General features: G+C 38.4%; 1 protein-coding gene across 1 annotated transcript in view; it reads right to left on the bottom strand.

The window, feature by feature from the left end:
• Positions 1 to 16,642, bottom strand: part of LOC117562177 (small G protein signaling modulator 1-like) — a gene marked incomplete at its 3' end in the record, with an annotated part of 87,498 nt that extends 70,856 nt beyond the window's left edge. Inside the window, 2 exon segments of the mRNA XM_034240009.1 lie at positions 4,411 to 4,486; positions 16,457 to 16,642. Coding sequence (XP_034095900.1) covers positions 4,411 to 4,486; positions 16,457 to 16,516 — 136 coding nt within the window.
• Between the last annotated feature and the right edge of the window lie 2,173 nt (positions 16,643 to 18,815).

Genomic DNA, 18,815 nt, shown 5'->3' with positions numbered 1-18,815 from the left:
AAACAACCTCAAGCTAAATCTAAAAGTTGATGGCTAAATAAGAGCGTTTGAGAAATTGTGCAAGGCATACAGTAATAGTCCGAATAGTCGATTAATCGTTTCATTAATCGATAGATTAATCGATTATCAAATTAGTCGTTTGTTGCAGCCTAGTTGTCCCATGTATAAATAAAACGTGTTATTCAGCAACCCTTGCCATTTGGGATTTTATTTTTGGTTGGTAGACCTCGGTGAGCTGGTCATTTCAAAAGTAGCTCACCAGCCAAAAAAGTGTGGGCACCCCTGCACTAAAGGGATCGTAATTAACAAAATGAACATCGTGCTGTATTGATTAAGACCTAAAAAGAAGTGAGTCAGGCCATGAAGTCCTTAGGCAAATGTTTTCTAAGGGTAATGAATCAAGCGGCCTTGGGGTGAAAAACCACATTTTGGTTCAATGTTGTGGGGGTTTATATTGCTGTGTTTTTTCTATTCATTTTATTTTATTTATTTTTGGATTAGTTTTTGTTATTTCCAAATGACAACGGGTACAAATCAAGTCAATACCCATCTGCAAGTGATCTAAGGCAGAAGATAAGTGACCACAGGGGATGATGACAGAATTCATCAGCTGGCACACACACTGTCCATTTGCACATCTGAGAAAAGCACACAATGAAGGTTCAAGAGGGCCACATGTCATTTCCTTTTGTCATGTGGCCATCCAGAAGGATTTTTCCGATGGCTCACTGCCATTTATCTCATGAAAGTAACCCAATAGAAACATCAGAGAGGAAATGTAATGTATTAGGTATAATAAGAAAACAGCTTCAGAGTCTGGGGGTCCAGGTGGAGTCACTTGGCAAGGAAGATTTTGTGTTACTGATGTTTGTCTTCGATACCAAATAATCGAAAAAGTTGGAAGTACTGTATGTTCCCATTTATTTTTGATAATGTGTCATTACTCACTTTCGTCTGCATTAACTAGTGTTTTCCTAAATCTGTTAAGGAAATGTTATGTGAACAATCCAAATGAGTATTTTTACCATTACGATGTGCGTGGAAAATAAAACGGGAAAATTGCATCTCAAGCTTACTTAACTGCCAAGCAACACGAAAGGTAGATCGAATTAACACTTCTTCTGTATAGTTTACTAAATACAGGTGTTGTGTTTAAATACTTGTTAAAGTTGTGTTCATATCTGAGAAGGTCAGCTGATTTTGGGAACACTAAAGACTGCTCCCCTGAACTCTCTTAGAACATCCATTAGATACTGGGAATATCCTTGAGAAATTATGGAACAGAGAAGGCATTCCAGTATTGAAACGATAAGAAATATCTGCAACACTTAAATCATTTTTAAATTGAAATATTTACCAAAGTGCAGACTTGGCCAAACAAATATTTTTCATATCGTATTGAAGGAATTTCCTTTAACCAGCAATTGTGTATTTTGGGACGACAACATTCCCAGATATAATCAATCATCCAATAGCTGAATTTAACCAATAGCGTTCTGTGGATTTGGACTAAAAATCCCCAGTGCCTTCTAGGCTATCCATCATTACGAGCCTAAAACACACTTCTGCCAGGCTTATTCTGGTAATATGAAGTGTTTTCCAATCATTCAGCACTTTCCCTACATGAATAACTTTATTCATATTGCACATAGAAAACGCAACAGGCCTTTAAAGGTGTATAGCTGTTTTATGATGGTTCAATTTGTGGAATAAAGTCAGGGTTTTATAGTGGAGGTGGCACACTTCCTCTGAAACACAGAGAAGCTCCAATAGAGGTTTTTTAAGGTGAATAGTATTAGGCATGTTAATCTTCAGGGAGCAGTCACTCACACAAATGCTAGCATTATTAAGCTAATACTTCTTCCTGCGACTGTAGCCATGTGATGTTATATTTAAAGGAACATAAACACAGTTTTGTTGAAATTGGAAAATTCAGAAGGATGACAATGACCCAGGAACTGAGGTTATAAATACCCCGTCATCAACATTTTAGCAAAAAAAATACATCCTACTCAATGACAGGTTAAAACTTGTATGAATATACTGTACATGTATCATACATGATGGCAAAAGAACAAAGAACTCATGAGTTTTGAATGGATTTTTCTAAAATGACCACATTATGTTTTCTTTTCTTATTCTATTTTGAATAAGGGACAGCGAAGGATGTGATCCGGGCTGTTCTGGAGAGAGAGACATTTGATCTACTGATGTTGCTCGATGAAAGGATGAACTCTGCTCACACAGCAGTCACTCTTTTATTGCGACGAGTCACAGCTGCCCCATGAGGTCAATTCAATTGACATGGTCCTGTCTGAACATGAAGAAGGAAAGAATTGGCTTTTATAATCTTTGAATTACAGCATATTTTAGGAAAATTAACCATCTTCTTTCATGTATAGTACGCACTGCATTCCAACCTTGAAGTGGAAGGGATTGGCCAGGATTAGTTTTATGTGAGAACATCATCATAATAACTGATTGACCCTCTAACCTCTGCAGACTAAGTAAAACTTTAAATAGGAAAATAACTGAAATGGCCGATGGCCAAGATCAAACTACATAAGTTCCTGCGTTTTAAAATTAAATTCATTTCAGTGTGTCACCGAAAAGAGGAAGGTTTAGGGAGGGCTCATTTCCAATGCTCTTTACATAACCACTGATAATCCGCAGCCAATAGTAATCCTGTGTTAATAGGGCTTAATGCAGACTGAACTAAGAGGGCGAAGAAGAAGAAATCAAGAGTGCCAAAAGGCTGACAATAGATACAGTATGTGCAGACAGACTCTGTCTTTGACATTTAGGAACAAATAAAATATACAACATTGTAATGATGATTCATAAGTGATTTGGTATAAAATTCATGATCCTTTTTTGTACTAACCGACTGATGCTGGATTCATTATATAGCTTTCATTGCAATGGTGTCATTTGCAGAGAAAAGTCATTAGTTTATTTTGCCAAAAAACATTGTAGTTATTACGGACGAATTAATTGTAGCCGCAAACCCAGTATACTATTTATGATAAACATGGAAGAGAAGGTATTTCTGTCTAAACTTCGCCGACTTCTAAGAAAGATGAAGAAAGTAAATGTATTAGTCTAATAATAACTTTTGTTCTGTATGCTGCAACGGTAGTTGGAGTTTTACCGTGTTGGACATTAACATGGCAGTGGGGGGGGCTGGCAGTGTCCATTGATTTGGGGCTAACCGCGGCTGATAGGGCAGGTAGAAGCAAAAGGGCTTGATGTGTCTGAACCCCATGAAACAGACATTATGGCTGTGTCTCAACTTGGATACTCTCCTAGATATACTGCATGTCATACACTGTAAATAATTGCGCAGTGAAGTGTGAATTTCTGGTGTGTATTGTTGTTTCAAATGGCTCATAGCTGCTGTGCCCTTACCCGGAGGTAACAATCGGTGCTGTTAACTAGCTAGAAAGCTAGCAAGTTTAGCGGCAGCAAATTCTTACCGACAGCTAAATAAACCCAACTAAATAAATGGTGGCTTCTTTACGACACTAGTATAGTGGTAAGTTAATTAATTTAATTAAAAATCAGACAGAACTTTCATTTGAAATGGTTTATGGTTAAAAGGGTTAATGTATTTGTGGCTATTTGAACAACTTCTGTGACGTAGCCAAGAGTGCGGAACATTTTGACCGTTATGTGAGCACCATTCCTTTTACTCTAGTAGACAGAATGTTGCCATAGTGCGCATTGTGAGCTCAGTATAGCTCTTGTAAGTTCAGAAGAAGGCAAATTGATACAAAGCTAAAAGACTTCTCCTGTGTCATTAGGCTAATTTGATGCCAGAGACAGAGTCAGCTGTTTGACCAGCATGGAAGCTGTGAGTCACACACCAGTACCTGCTCAACCATCCGTCAGAAGGGGCAACCCCTTTATCTACGACCAGGACACACACACACACACACACACACACACACACACACACACACACACACACACACACACACACACACACACACACACACACACACACACACACACACACACACACACACACACACACACACACACACACACACACACACACACACACACACACACACACACACACACACACACACACACACACACACACACACACACACACACACACACACACACACACACACACACACACACACACTAGGGCTTAAAAAGCCTGGGTTTTGTTCAGCCTGTCTCTAAAATGGGTTTCCATTAGCTCTACTGTGATTATTAACTTTCCATTGATGCAGCAGCATAGTCAGAGGCACACTGACGTCAAGCAGTGTCCTTGACGGAGAAGCAGCACCCAGTCACCTGCTGAGGAGTTCAACAAGTGTGTGTGCAAGACAGAGAGCGGAAGGGAAAGAGACAATATGTGTGTGTATCCAGAGAGAACCAGAAAAGCGTACTTACTGCACAGAGCAATGATGTGGCTGCTGTCTTCGTGGACAAATTTCTTAGTCACCGCTTCCTCCATAATCTGCTTCACCTACAGACAAAGGCACAAAGGAGCCAACGTTTGTTCACAGTCAAGGTATTCTGCTTCAGTTTTACATCAGTTGTTAAAAGATGAATACATACACGTATACACACTACAATAATAACCTTGATTTAGGCATCACAGTGTCATATACATACTCATGATTCCAGCATCTTAGAATAAGAGGGATAATGAAAATTGTTTTTTCAAACTGTGCAAAGACACATTTGCCTGATCTTGGGTGTAAAGAAAAGTTTAAAGGGTGTTCGAAATGGAAATGGTTCCTCTTCTGGGGGTATGAATGTGATATGTTCAATTCATGACAAACAGGCTCTTACGATTTTGATTACAATTTGTGTAAACGTTTAAGTTTTGGATTAATAAAGTTGCTAGCAGCCAAAACTTGAGGTGTCATCCTCCTGAAAGCACAAATATTATTCGCCCTAGAAACTTGGTCACATTGGTCGATATACCATATCTTGAAGGGTTGGTCAAGGAGAAGTGTTAAAAGTGGTGCAAGATCAAATGTAAAGGGTTAGAAAGAGATTTATATGAATGGTTCACAATACACTAAAGTGCTGTTACATTTCAATTTGTATTCTGTCCGTTGTGCATTCTCTGTCAATTCTTATGATGGAGGATATCATTTGTAATGTTATCACAATTGTTCCTAATATGCCAGTATTCCGAGGCATAACTGGTACCATAACAATTACAGTAATTGACACTGTTGATATGTTTGTTGATTCCCAAATGAATAATAACATAGTTTTCCCTGTTGTACCAAACAAAATAGTGTACATTTAGCATGGAAGTTAAATGGAAGGAACCGTAGCTGTAAACTTGATAAGTTATTTTAATAATATAGTTTAGTTAGTTATGTTGATGAAATAGTACAACACCAATTTATCATTGCACAATTGTTGTCAGGCTTTTTTGTAACTTCTATAAAAAAGAATACAAATTGAATTTAGTTCATGTTCATATAATATTTTATTATTTGTATTTTATTATACATTTCTTATGTTTACATATCTTATTTTATCATTGCACATTCTGCTAATTCTGCTCAGACTAGTAATGGCCACCACAAGCCTCTATTCTAACCTATAATGAGAAAGTGGATGTGTGGACCCCTGAATTAGCAACATGTGCTTAAGCCTTATTTTCCTCCTGTTTGGCCAATATTTAAAACAATAGCCAAATAGATCACCCAAAAATGAGTTTTCATTTAATTCAGGTCGAATTTTTGATTGCTCCGCAAAAATCCAGAGCTGACAATGCTACCAAATTATTTTCTACTTGCTTTTCTGCTCGGAAACATTTGAGCCATTGTGTGGCAACTACCTGATAACCAAAAAATTATAAACAAATAATTATGCAGTGTCTTTTTAAAATGGTGACAGCTACTAATAACAGATCTGCCACTCTTGTTCAAACCCCCGCACCACTGACTTCTAATTAATAGTATGGCAACCTGGAAACATCCGAATGAGTCTTTCTGCTGTTATCTCTTGTTTCTCTGGGGAGGAGAGTCTGAGTCAGTCTGGTGTTCGCTTGTCTAAGTTCCTTCTCTCCATAGAATTAATTGTCGGCAGTAATTAATCCGGGACCTGCCTGACACCTCTGCCTTGTTTGGATCTAATTGATAAACAGGAAGAAATTAATTGTACAACCAGAGCATCACTCAGTTCAAACTTTTCCCCTGTATAAGGGGTCTGAGGTAGGGAGCTTCATTATCCTTCAAAGTTTATAGTGTGGGATGAGCAAAATAACATGTTTTGTAAAACCATGAAAGCATTGACAAAGCCGATAAGAAATAAGTGCAGGAATGAGTCCTAGGAAATTAGTTAGCATTTTACCAACTTTGGTTCCCTTGTCTTGAAGTTTTTTTTTTTACGTGTTTGTTGTTAGATGGCTGAAATACTGTAAGGTATGTGTTTTAAACGAGCTTTGAAGGTTTATACATTGTGTATTATGACATAAAATACATCCGTAATACCCAACTGGTGATCGTCGGAAGCTTCTGTGTGTTATAAAACCGCCGTTGCCAACAAGCGACAAAATAAGACTACTTCACGTTATCAGGCCAAACACGAGTCAGCCTTTGGTTTAGCGGTGGTGACATGTAGCCATGCCACCATGATGTAGTACACTTATAGCCTTACATTAGCTTTTTACTGATGGCGATTCTGTTTCGGCTTCAAAACTCATAAAAGTATAGTCATTAAGTGGAGATCATCCTTCTGAACCATTTTTTTTAGTATCATTTACGAAATTTGCCACAGATGTTATTTTCTTCAATATTCCGAAGTCCAATCGAAAAATACCATTGTTTATTGTCAAGGGAGCTGTTGCAACGCTTACTTCCAGGTTGGCCTACAAAACATACGCCATCATCACCAAAAAAGGTTTTAGAATGTCATAGACAGAAAAATAATTAATTTGGTTCCAATACGTCAGAGCTGCCAGAACACAACTAGAAATTCTTCAGGCGCAAAGGGTGATTTATATCGTATAGACCCACATACCAGAGTTTCCGTTAGCCGGTAAAATATGCTGAAGACCGGCAAATCTAAATCTCTCCGGTCAAAATGTCCAGTCAAAATAATTCCCCCTTAGCGCAATACCGCATCATTTGCGCCACTTATGTAACAGACAAGAATAGTCAATTCTAATGTCTAACATTTAATGTGGAGAAAGAGATGTATCCTCCTGTATGGGTTGATTGTACGTTGATCTGTTAGTAATGCCTCCGGGTTCCAGTGGGAGGGATCACTGTGCTCTTCCTCGCTCAATTCAGACGAGTGAAGGCGGGAGCTGCGTGATTGTGTTTCTTCACTTCTCTCACTCACTATTTCCCCTTTTTAAGGGCACAACACTTAAACAGTTAAGAACGCATTTATTCCTAAAACCGCCAGACGGGGACATGTTGACCCCTCATGTAAACAAATGCGTAATGCTGCGCTATACTTTGCCACCACACCCCGTTGCCAAGCAACGCTTATTGTTTAGGTGTCCTTTGATAAGCAGGCAGTCATATAATTAGCTAGAACTAGCTAGATCTGATCTATATGGACATAAACGCGAGTGCAGTCTAATCGGACGGGAGAGAAATATCAGAGATCAGGATCAGCTGCTGCTGACTGAGACACGCAGCTATGCATGATCACCTGCAGCTCTACATGATGCAGCTCTATGATCACCTGCAGCTCTACATGATGCAGCTCTATGATCACCTGCAGCTCCGCCGCTGTGACGGACCGGTGAGCGGAGCAAAACACACACTTCAAGTTGAAACATCACACTTAGCTATTGGAATGACCTCTCTAACTACCTAAACTAGTTATAGATATGTTTATTTTGACTGTCGGGTCACTCATCATTACTGGATCAGCCAGCTGCATGAGACGGATACAGACGGGCTGTCAGGAGAGGGAGAGGAAAAGAGACTATTGTTTTAAAGCTCGATAAATAACAAAGAATACCTTTGACCGGCACTTTTCTCATTTTGTACGGAAGATTTCAACTTTAACGGACATGTTGACCAGCAAAAAAAAATTCAAACGGAAATTCTGGCACATACATGGCATTGCTTTCCATGTCCATCAGCGTGGCCTAAGTAATTTGACTTGAATTTTTACTTTGAAAACATCCATTTATTGAAAAAAATAATAATTGAGCAGTATGTTTTAACAGTTGATTACCCTGAACTTTAAGTATAATTCAACTGAAAAACCAATAAATAAAAAATTAAAGAAATAATAATCGTTTTATTTCAATTATGTTGTTTTCATAATCGTTGCAAGCCAAAATCATAATTGCGATTAAAATACGATTAATTGAGCAGCCCTACATTCCAACCAAAGTAAATGCTTTACTCTTAATTGCTGTAGAAAGCCTATTTGCACTTAACTTCCAATACCTTTAAGGGTTTAATTAGTGGAAGGTGTTTATAAATAGGTAAATTACTTAGGTAAGAGAGAACTCTGAATAACTTTGGCTTTTCATTCTTTAGTCTTTTAGCCTGTGATTGAGCACATCCTTCAGAGAGATTACATCCATAAATGTGCCTACAGCTATAGCTCTACCAATGAATCAGGGTAAAGTGATCCACAGCGGGCCTGAGTCAGAGTGGTCGATACCTTCACCTGGCTGTGAGCGACTGTAAGATTTCATTGATTGTGTTTGGCAATGGACCCATTTCATTAGTGCTGGTTGTCAAGGGTTTAGATCTGTTTATGTTCATCAATGTGGCACTTTTTGATATATTTTAGAATATTTTGTAGGGGGAAATCTAGTAAATCTTAGTGGACACATAATCCAATTCCCACAATTTCTAAGGACTATTGGAACATACGTATAATGTCACAGAAATGCATAATATTAGGTGAGCAATAAAGTGACAGTTAAATGCTTGTGACAGTATTAGCCTAGAGATTGTTAGGGTTAAGGACTTTATACACTTTGAGAATAACGATGTAACAAAAATAAATTTGACATACAAAATATTCAGACTGGCAGCGATGCAAATTAAAGACAGTTGAAAAACTAAAAGGTTAGATTAGGTTCCCACCAGCAAATTGTTCAGAGGGAGATTATGGATTCAACATTATTTGCAGGCTATGGGACAACAGTTAGAACATTAGCTTACACTTACAGTTATGTGCGTTTACATGCACAAAAACCTATATAGCACACTACAGGAAAGGGAACCCCCCAAAAAACATAATAGGGCCTCTTAAACTTTGTTATTATAATGTTTTGTAACTCAATGAACTTGCCAACAGTAGACACTGTTATTTGCCTCTTTGGCTGCCGCAACTAATGTTTACAGGATTATTTGAGGATTTGGAGGACGGATAATTTACTGTTTAACAACATGGTGACAGCCTCCCATACGGACTCTTGCATTTATTTACTTTCACTAAAAGTGGGCATTCATTAACAGCTGCAGCCGTTCAATCACAGGCTAGTTCTGGCGATGGCACTGTAATAACAAGATGTGGTTGGTTTATGTCAAACGGATCAGTGGAGCTGGCTAACTTTGTCACCCTTCTACGAATCCTGAAGCTAATGGTTTCTGGGAGGCACGGAGGGAAGAGCTCATTAGCCAACTGTCACTTATGTAAGGACACAATTGTTTTTCCTTCATCTTATGTCCATGACTGGGCCAAACAACAGAACATCAACTGTGTGTTCCCTGCGGCCAAAAGGGAGGATTGTTTTTCTGAGGCTAATAAGACATACAATCTCTCTTGGAGAGAACATACTGTAAATATTGGAAATAAAGGAAATGTGCAACAGATTTCTCACTGAGACCGAATGTCATCAAAGCTAGTACTCATTATAGATAAGATATTATAACCATATTTGTGGTGCGTGATTTATTCTGAGACAATTAGGGAAAAAGAGAATCAGCCTTTTGTTTTTTCGCTGCTGCAGTGATGGCAGACTCTGAAGGACGAGTTAGTAGAACCTGTTTTTACTCGTCTCGCATGCACTTGTTGACCTGCTGCACACACAAAAAGCCATATCCTGTGTCGAATCAATTTCTCTTCAAGAAAATAGTGTGAAAATGAACATTTTAACCCAGAGTACAAAGTGGTTTTCAGTGCAGTTTATAGGTCTGGCTCGTAGTGCAGAAGCATAGCCGTGGGAACATGTTTCAAATGGGGGCACCCCCCATTTGTCATCCCCACAGCACCTGTGGGGATGACAAATGGGACCCATTTGCTGCCCTATATGCAAGAATTTAGCTGGCAATGAAAAACCTCTACAAAAGAACAATACACTACAAAAAGAGAAACTTATTGACATGGTGGACAGTTTATATAAAAAGGCTTCAAATGTATTTAGTATTGTATGAACATGTTTTAATTGGGGGGTGGACGTCACATCTTCTAGGGGGGGCCGGGAAGACCTTTAAACATTTTAAAGTAAAATGCTTCAATCTGGTGCACTTTGAGCGCCCAATTACTAGACCTGATCTAGGGGGTCCAACTTTAAACACCCGGTTATCTAGGCCCTTTTTGTTTCGGGATTTGTAGAATAACATAACGTGTAGAATTCTTGACAATAAAGTTGACTTTGACTTTTGACATATTAAAAAGATTGGTTTGCATTGTATTAATCAAATAAGTCTGTGAACATAACCAATAACTTACCATAGCCAATAACAAATACATGTAACTTGTTTTATTTTTGTTGTTCATTTAGCCTATATCCTATTTGACCAGTTAACATTGATTTATTTATGCATATTTTTTAATCTCTCCAGTTTAATCTTTATTTTTGGTTTGCTGTCCATACATTGGAATGATTGAAAGTTTTGGAATTGGAAGTTTATTATTATTCCGCCGGTATTTTGCCGCGCTTCTCCTCCCGCATTGAACATCGCAGAAACTCCGTTCAAACATCAAAACGTTCAGCTCGGTCGGGAATCGATGGCTATTACTTTTCTCATTCATAACTGTCATAATTCCAGAGATACATCCCATAATACATCCCATTTTTAAACTTGTGGCAGAAGGAAATGATTGTGTCCTGGAGGAGGTGTCAGTCAGACGGAGAAGTTACCCAACATCCTGCTGCATAATGACAGAATATTTCTTCAGGGAAGAGGCAACTGAATGTGAGTTGCAATATGGCAGCCAAGGCAGCTCACTGTGGTAAACAAAGGAAATGGTATTAGGAAAATGAAAGCCTATGGCAGTGGATCGCAGCACCCTGGTAGAGGATTGATGTTGACTGGACCTGAATGGATTTGGAGTTTAATGTCTACTTTCTATTGCTAAGACCAGCTTTAATAAGGTTGCCTCCAGTTTTTAAAGAAAGTAAAGGTGCAGACATAAGTTCACTTTTAAATTAAAAACAGAAACAATGCTACATATTTTGGATATAATGTATTTAACTATGCACTATTAACACAGACTACAGTTACTGTCTACTTATTTATTAATAAGAAAAAATTACGATTTACGCCAATATGCTTCAGAGTAATTGCTTCTCGTATTGTCTAGCAGTTTTGAATCAAACACTATTATTAAGTAAGCCAATGCCCAGGTACAACGTCATGTGCGTTTGCTGAGAACATACATATGTTGTGGTCATATTGCATCTCTTTGACGTCATTAGATTGACTTCTCAACAAGAAAAAAGCAACAGCCAAAGTATAGTTATCTAGCTATGAGTATTAGCTTAGAAGGCTACACCTTAACAATGCCAAAAAAATAAATAATTAAGAGTAAAACATTATTTTAAAAGCTATACTTAAAGACCGCACCATTCATATTTAATTTAATATGCCATTCCTTGCACACTTAATGTAAATAATATCCTTTTATACTGTGTTGGCTGTAATTTGGCCCTTCAATAGTGTTTTATTTGTCACATAGTTTACAGATTTGCATCTTCACGGTCAACTTGATGTTCATATTTACAATTGCTTATTTTCTACTCTTTTACATTTTTAATTATGTGAATGCCTCGTTTTACATTCTGCTGTAACGAAGACAATTCCAAATGTAGGATCAATAAAGTATATCTTATTTTTATTATGGTGGTTAATAAAGCAGAAAGAACATTTTATTTCCAAGCTCATGGTACCTCTGGTATCTGAAATAGCTAATCTGACAGGGAGAGTGTGGGACGGAGTTTTGCAATGTTCCTGAGGTGGATGAATCCTGACGAGTTGGTGTTAGCTAATCTTTCCTCTAGTGCTACTATTAGGTCGCTTCAATATTGACTGGATGGATTGGGGTTACATCTGGTAAAGTCATTGATGTTCCCCACTGGATGATTGTCATAAATTGGTGATCCTCTGGTCTGGCTTTAGTTTATGCAGAACTGTAAAAGGAGAGCAGCTGCCAAAAACTGGCAGAAATGAAAATTCAAGAAAGATCTTATTAAAACAGTACCTCTGAATATAAATAAACTGTAGCCAAATTCACTTATATGTGTGGCGTGTATGTGCGTTTAAAAAGGATTGGCAAAGCTTGATTTCATCTCAAACGGCATAGCTCTTTGAAAAACTATTTGTCTGTGGATGGATGATTTTCTATCAATTTGGAGGTGGTCCACGAGGAGCTGTAAACACGACTTTCACTTCATCTTCACATCATGCTCTTCATCTTCAATGTCACCTATTTGCTCGTCTCCACCACCATTTTCAGGCTCTACGACCATGGCCTTACGTCCTGTCATTTCAATCCCTTCAGTCTAACATTACTCTGACACCAGGATCCCGGTGGTCTCTATAAATGTGTCATTATCACATTTGTGCTTTATGGAACTTTTACACCTCACAAAAATACAGCACTACTGCGGAGAAAGAGTGCTTTCTTTAACACCCTCTTGAACATGAGTGACACATCAATTGTATCCCATTCAAGTCAAAATGACTGAGACACAGGGATTCACATTGTTAAATACACTTTGCAATAAAGAAAAGATGAGAATAAAAAAAGTTAAACTAAAAGAGAACATCCCTAAAATAGACAAATTTGCGATATAACTTTCAAACTGTATGTTTGAAGCTGCAATATGAATATACTCTTTTAATTTACTTCCTCATTTTAAATGTAACACTTCTGTTCGAGAAATGATCTGGGGAAATACATTCTGAGGATTCTCTATGCGTTGGAATGGGAAAGTGTTACACCATTAAACATCTATTAGAGATTCAGTATTGCACAAAAGCAGAAGATACACGTCTTGTTCCTTGTCTAACACAATTATTTCAGCTTTGCGTGGACTGCTGCTTTCACCCTCCTCTCAATGAAAAATGTCCTGGTGGCAGCATTGAAGGCACTTACAAGAGATCTCCTGACAGCGTCGCATTCACATGATATTAAATAGCCAACGAATGCAATTTTACTTCTTCTTAAGGGAGCTGCTGAAGCTTTCAGTTGCCAAGCAATAGTGAGATAGCCGAGTGCCGCTGCAAGAGACAGGGAACTTAAACCGGGAGCTTTGCACAAACCAGTCTCTCTCAGCCCAGTTTGCTCTTCCTAAAATGTCGGATGGCATTGACTAGCATCTCCTCGATCAACAATAGCCAATCACATCATTGATTTTTGGGGGGGATACGCAGAATACAGATTTGCAAAATGTTGCATTTTTGGACTATGTAGTACCTTTGGAAGAAAATAGAACAATACGGTTCAGAAGCAACAGCAATTCCTTCATGTAAGAGCAAATTGATCTCAGCATGACACCTAATCAGCTACATTGTTTCTGAGCTTATCTAATGTACAGAGAAAAGTCACATTTCAGAGTCTCCAATAATTGGGCTTAACCAAGGCCTTTCTAAATGTAAAATGCCAATGTACCACAACTTCTGCCTGGATACATCTAACTGCTGCCGCTGTGGCCGCTAACATCCAGCTATGATGCTATCATGAATCACTGTTCTAGAACAAAGGACGATAAAAAGCATGTGAAACAAATGGGAAAATCGCACAACACATGACAACAAAGACATTATACTTTCAATAATCTTAAAGAGGCCATATTATGCTTTTTTTCTGGGTTTTCCCTCGACTGTAGTGTGTTATGTGTTGAGCATGTAAATGGTCTCAAAGGCTAAAATCCCAGAGTTCACGCCTCGATTGATCTCCTTTGTTAACTTCCATAACATAGTGACATCACTAGCTAGCGCTCCAACAAATTGTACGTGATCGACTAAGGAGCAGGACATCTTGAAGCGGTTGACCAATCACAACAGAGCCGGCCAGCTAACCAATCAGAGCAGACTGGGCTCTGGTTTCAGACAGAGGGTGAAAAGAGGTGCTGCAGCACAGGCAGTATGAGACAAATAAAGAGCTTTTTGAACATTAAAGCATGGAGACATGTCACACTTGAGGCTCAAAATACAAATATGAACCTGAACATTAGCAGAATAGGGCTCCTTTAAAGTGAAATGCAAAGCTGTGGAGACCTTACAAAACCTCCAACTGACGCACAAAGTAGTTTTAACATCAATACACAGCTTCCAGTGGCCCAGTGACCCAAGTATGTTCCTCCTTATTTCCCTGATGGTGAAGTAGCAGACACATCCTGAGAACTAAAGCTATTTTTAGAATTACCGGTACAGACGATTCAAAGGTTCAATTATTGAAGTCCCAAACCCGTGGGTGACTGTGGGATGTCTGGAGGAGGACAGAAAGGATTCTAATAAGGCTCAAAAGATAAGTGATGTATCCTGCATTTTGTGTAAATGAATGTTGGCTCTAAACATGATATTAATGAGTATAAAACAAATATTGAATAGGCGCTGATCAGTGTTGTTGTTCTTGGCCTGGCCTCAACACCCATTTGGACTGTCTTGACTTGGACGTGTCATTGATTTGACTCAAGTGTGGTTGACTAATGACTACAACTTCACCCGATAAACAATCAGAATGAAATCCCTCACAATAGCTTGCTTGCTAATGGGCAGCATTTGTCAGCTATTAAAGAGGTCTAACTCTGAGAACTTCCCAAGGAACATAAAGACGCCAAAGATCAAATTGAAGATGCATCTTTGGAAAAATAAATTGATTTCAAATGGTAAGAGGAAGATACGCAAAACAATGACAAACTGCATCAACCTGTATGACTGGATGAACATTTGTAAAAACACCCTACTAGCAATGACTAACGTTTGAATTTGATTTTTTTCAGTACATTTTCAAAATGCTTGAATACATTTTTGACTACTTTGTCTACCTCCAGGTGACACACTGAGACTCAGGTTTTCCTTTATTTTAAAGAAGCTGCAGTGGTGTCAATTCACTAAATATACGTTATAACGAATGCATTGGATACCATTCACCGCCAAACATGAAATTCTGATTACAATAAGTCAATTATATGTTTAAGTGAAGCAATAAAAATAAATAATGAAGAATAATCAGGTGATTTGTGTTTCGTGCATGGAAACACTCATTAGAACGCATATCTGGGATTTTGTGTTTGATATTTTTACATTGACCTTTCTTTACCATAATAATGACAGAAACGACATGCTCATATCACTCAGACTGAGGTTTAGGCAGTGAGCCACACCTCGTCACATCCAGTCTTTGATTTACTCTAACATTTCAGTGCAGGAAAATCCTTAAAGTTGTAGCTTTCAGTGAAGGCAGCATACAATGGGAGTGGGTAGATAGGTTACAGGAGGACTGATTTATTCCTCACTGGAGAGATGTGAGAAATTCATCACCAGGAACAAAAAGCCGGAGGCACCGTGGATGTTACTGCTGCTGGTAGAGACAGACAGCAATACAACCTGTGTTGAAAAGATGCCTCGCTGTAACACTTTAGATGATTTCTGCCCTGAGAGCTAGCTTATAAATGGATGCTAGGATCTTACAAAAAAATATGTTTATATAGTGAATGTAATCGATTTCATGCAGCAATCACATCAGGTATGCATAAGAGATAATACAACATATTTGGATGATATATGGTCAATTAAAACTTGTGTAATGCATGTATGTTAATGAATTATGGCAGATTACAAATTGATTTATAGTAGCTACTCACCTAGGACCATACGTAAGATTTAGGTGCATGGAATAATATAGGAAAATTCCAACATTCCTATTTATTTTTATATATTTTCCTATTTGTAAATGCTTTAGTTTTGTATGTATTGTAACCATATAATTCCTATACATTTTTAAAGGAATATTCCTGTTGTAATTTTTACCTGAATCAGATAGAGAAATGATAGCCAACTACTTAGTAGCCTACAGAGATACTACTAATACAAAAAGTAGGTGCATTTTTAGCTAGATACAGTTATTCAAAACCAGTTTGGGAAACTTGCATTTTTAAACTGAATTGAATTAAGCTCATAACAACGTAGACCCTGATAACCCCGGGAAAAACACTTCCAAGAATCGCGTCGTGATTTAAGTGAATAATAACGTGAAATGAAACGGTAAAAACGTGAATGAGGAGCTCGACAGGTCGTCAATAATTCGCGCCTACCTCGCGTTTGACGTTCCATAATAATTTCTCTTTGTAGTCTTCCTCCGTGGAGCCCTCCATGTCTGCCCGTCTGTCCGTCCGCGGTGCACACGACGCTGGTCCGTCCGCTCTCAGAACCGCTCTCCCTTTTATCCCTCGTTTCCTTCTTCCTTCGCTCAGCTGGACTCTGACGCAGCCGAGCAGCTTCACGGCAACGTCAGAAGACCCGCCTTCCTCACCGTGCTGATCAATGGAGGAGGACAAAAAAACTCCCAGCATCCCACCCCGCCCCAACCTGCAGCCTCTCAGCATCAGCACACACCAACCTGTAGAGTTATGTATAGCATCTCCTTTATAAGAGCAGGAAACATGCAACGCATTAATGAGCTCATTGAAATACAGTATTTTTAATGACTTCATTCAGAAGTATGGTACTGCACAATAGAAGACGTCACAGCAACATGATACAGAGTGACCTCCTCTGGTGGACTCCCCGTCATTAAACCTCCTGCTTGTGCCTCCATGTGGGCTGAGGGTGCACCTGCAACCATCAGAAGACATGTTCCCATATGCATTCAACCTTGTCTTTCAGTTCAACATTACACTTTAAAGAAGTGCCCTAAAGTTCTCTTTTGTCACCAACATCCGTCCTGTAGCCTACAGATTCTAACTTAATATGCAGAATCTGTTTATAGAAATTAAACTGATATTACTCATTACTTACAATGATATTGCTTGTTTTAAGTAAGTATGTCAGCACTGTTCTTGGTGTCCTTAGTTTGAATCGTTATGGTTTATTGCACTTATTGTAAGTCACTGTGGATACAAGCGTTGGCTAAATGCTATGTAATAATATTAAACACCTCACAGATTATACAGATTCCAATTTAATTGTTATGAAATCCTAAAGCATCTTATTCTAACGGAGATAAAAAAGGAATTCTCAGGAAAAAACCCTAGCAGAAAACCCTGTATTCATGTAGGGGACCTTCACTAATAATAAAATAGCAAAACATTTTTGTATGAGGTTCGCTTGTTTTTTTTTCATGTATTTATATCATATAATATAAAGAAAGAAATAATTAAGAATTAAAACCATGTTTTGGGGGATTAAATTGACAGATGTAATCCCAATATTCTCTAGCCTTTCAGCTAAAACGTGTTTTATTCCTCTTAAAGAGGACATATTGCTTTATTTGTCTCATACATTGCTCTGATTGGTTAGCTGACTGGCTCTGTGGAGAAAAAGGAGACTGTGAAGTCCACCGTAGACCGACCACTTTTGGACAAAATGTTCTATCAATTAACCCTCTATGGCATGACTTTTTATTTTGGGAGGAAAACAAATGTTCACCATGTGTTTTAGGAGCTTAGGGGTCCCTGATATTATATAAATTATAAAATGTGACCCCCCCCACCAGGGGTTGGTTTGTTGCCTCAAGGCAACACTGTGCTACGAGGATATTGAAACACCAAGGATTTCTACAATTCAGAAGAAATAGAAAAAACAACTCTATATGAATTCAAAAGGTTCTCTGTGTGTGTGTGTGTGTGTGTGTGTGTGTGTGTGTGTGTGTGTGTGTGTGTGTGTGTGTGTGTGTCTGTCTAACCCTATCTTGACCTTCACTGTCCTCACTGTCAGACGGAATAGCCCTAACAGCCTGATCGTGTCCCTTCTGCCCATAACATGTTTTGGGTCCATTTCCTGTAAATATCAGTAGAGGTAAAAACATTGATTAGGTTTATCATTTTACAGCTGAGCACATTTGTATGATATTGCCTGAAAAAAAGTGGTCTCAGTGCACAGTGTTGCTCTGAGGCAACGAACAAAAAAACATAGTTTTAGCTAATTAATAAATACATAATAAGTCTTTAAACAATCAAATATACTTCTTTACGTATTCATGCACATGCATGTATTTTTTATTTTCAGTTGTGTACATTTCTAATATGTTAAAAAGTGAAATGTATCTTACCAAGTGGTGGCCCTGAGTCCCCTGCAGCTTTGCTTGCAGAAAGGACTGCTCCACCCCCAGACAAAATGCCACACCCATATAATTCCCTCATTTTATTGGACACCAGCATGTCAGGTGACATTGTGTATATTTAAAAAAATAAATATAGCCAGTGTGAGGTCGAAAAAAGTGGTTTGTTGCCTGAGGGCAACAGTATGCCATAGAGGGTTTTAAGGGCAGCTCATTGTGGAATAGCTGAGTTACGGGATTGTCCCACTTTGAACAGTTTTAAAAAGGTCAACTAAAAGAATGGGTGAGAAACAAATGTGCAATCACCGCTAAATGCACTTTAATACAGGGGTATCTCCTCTTGCACTTGATGTAGCTCTTGTATCTCCTCTTGCACTTTATATGTCGTAGCTGCT

This window comes from Gymnodraco acuticeps, unplaced genomic scaffold, assembly GCF_902827175.1.
Source record: "Gymnodraco acuticeps unplaced genomic scaffold, fGymAcu1.1, whole genome shotgun sequence".
NCBI classification, from domain to species: Eukaryota; Metazoa; Chordata; class Actinopteri; order Perciformes; family Bathydraconidae; genus Gymnodraco; species Gymnodraco acuticeps.
Note: the sequence above shows the minus strand (reverse complement) of the source record. Positions and strands in the feature narration are given on the sequence as shown.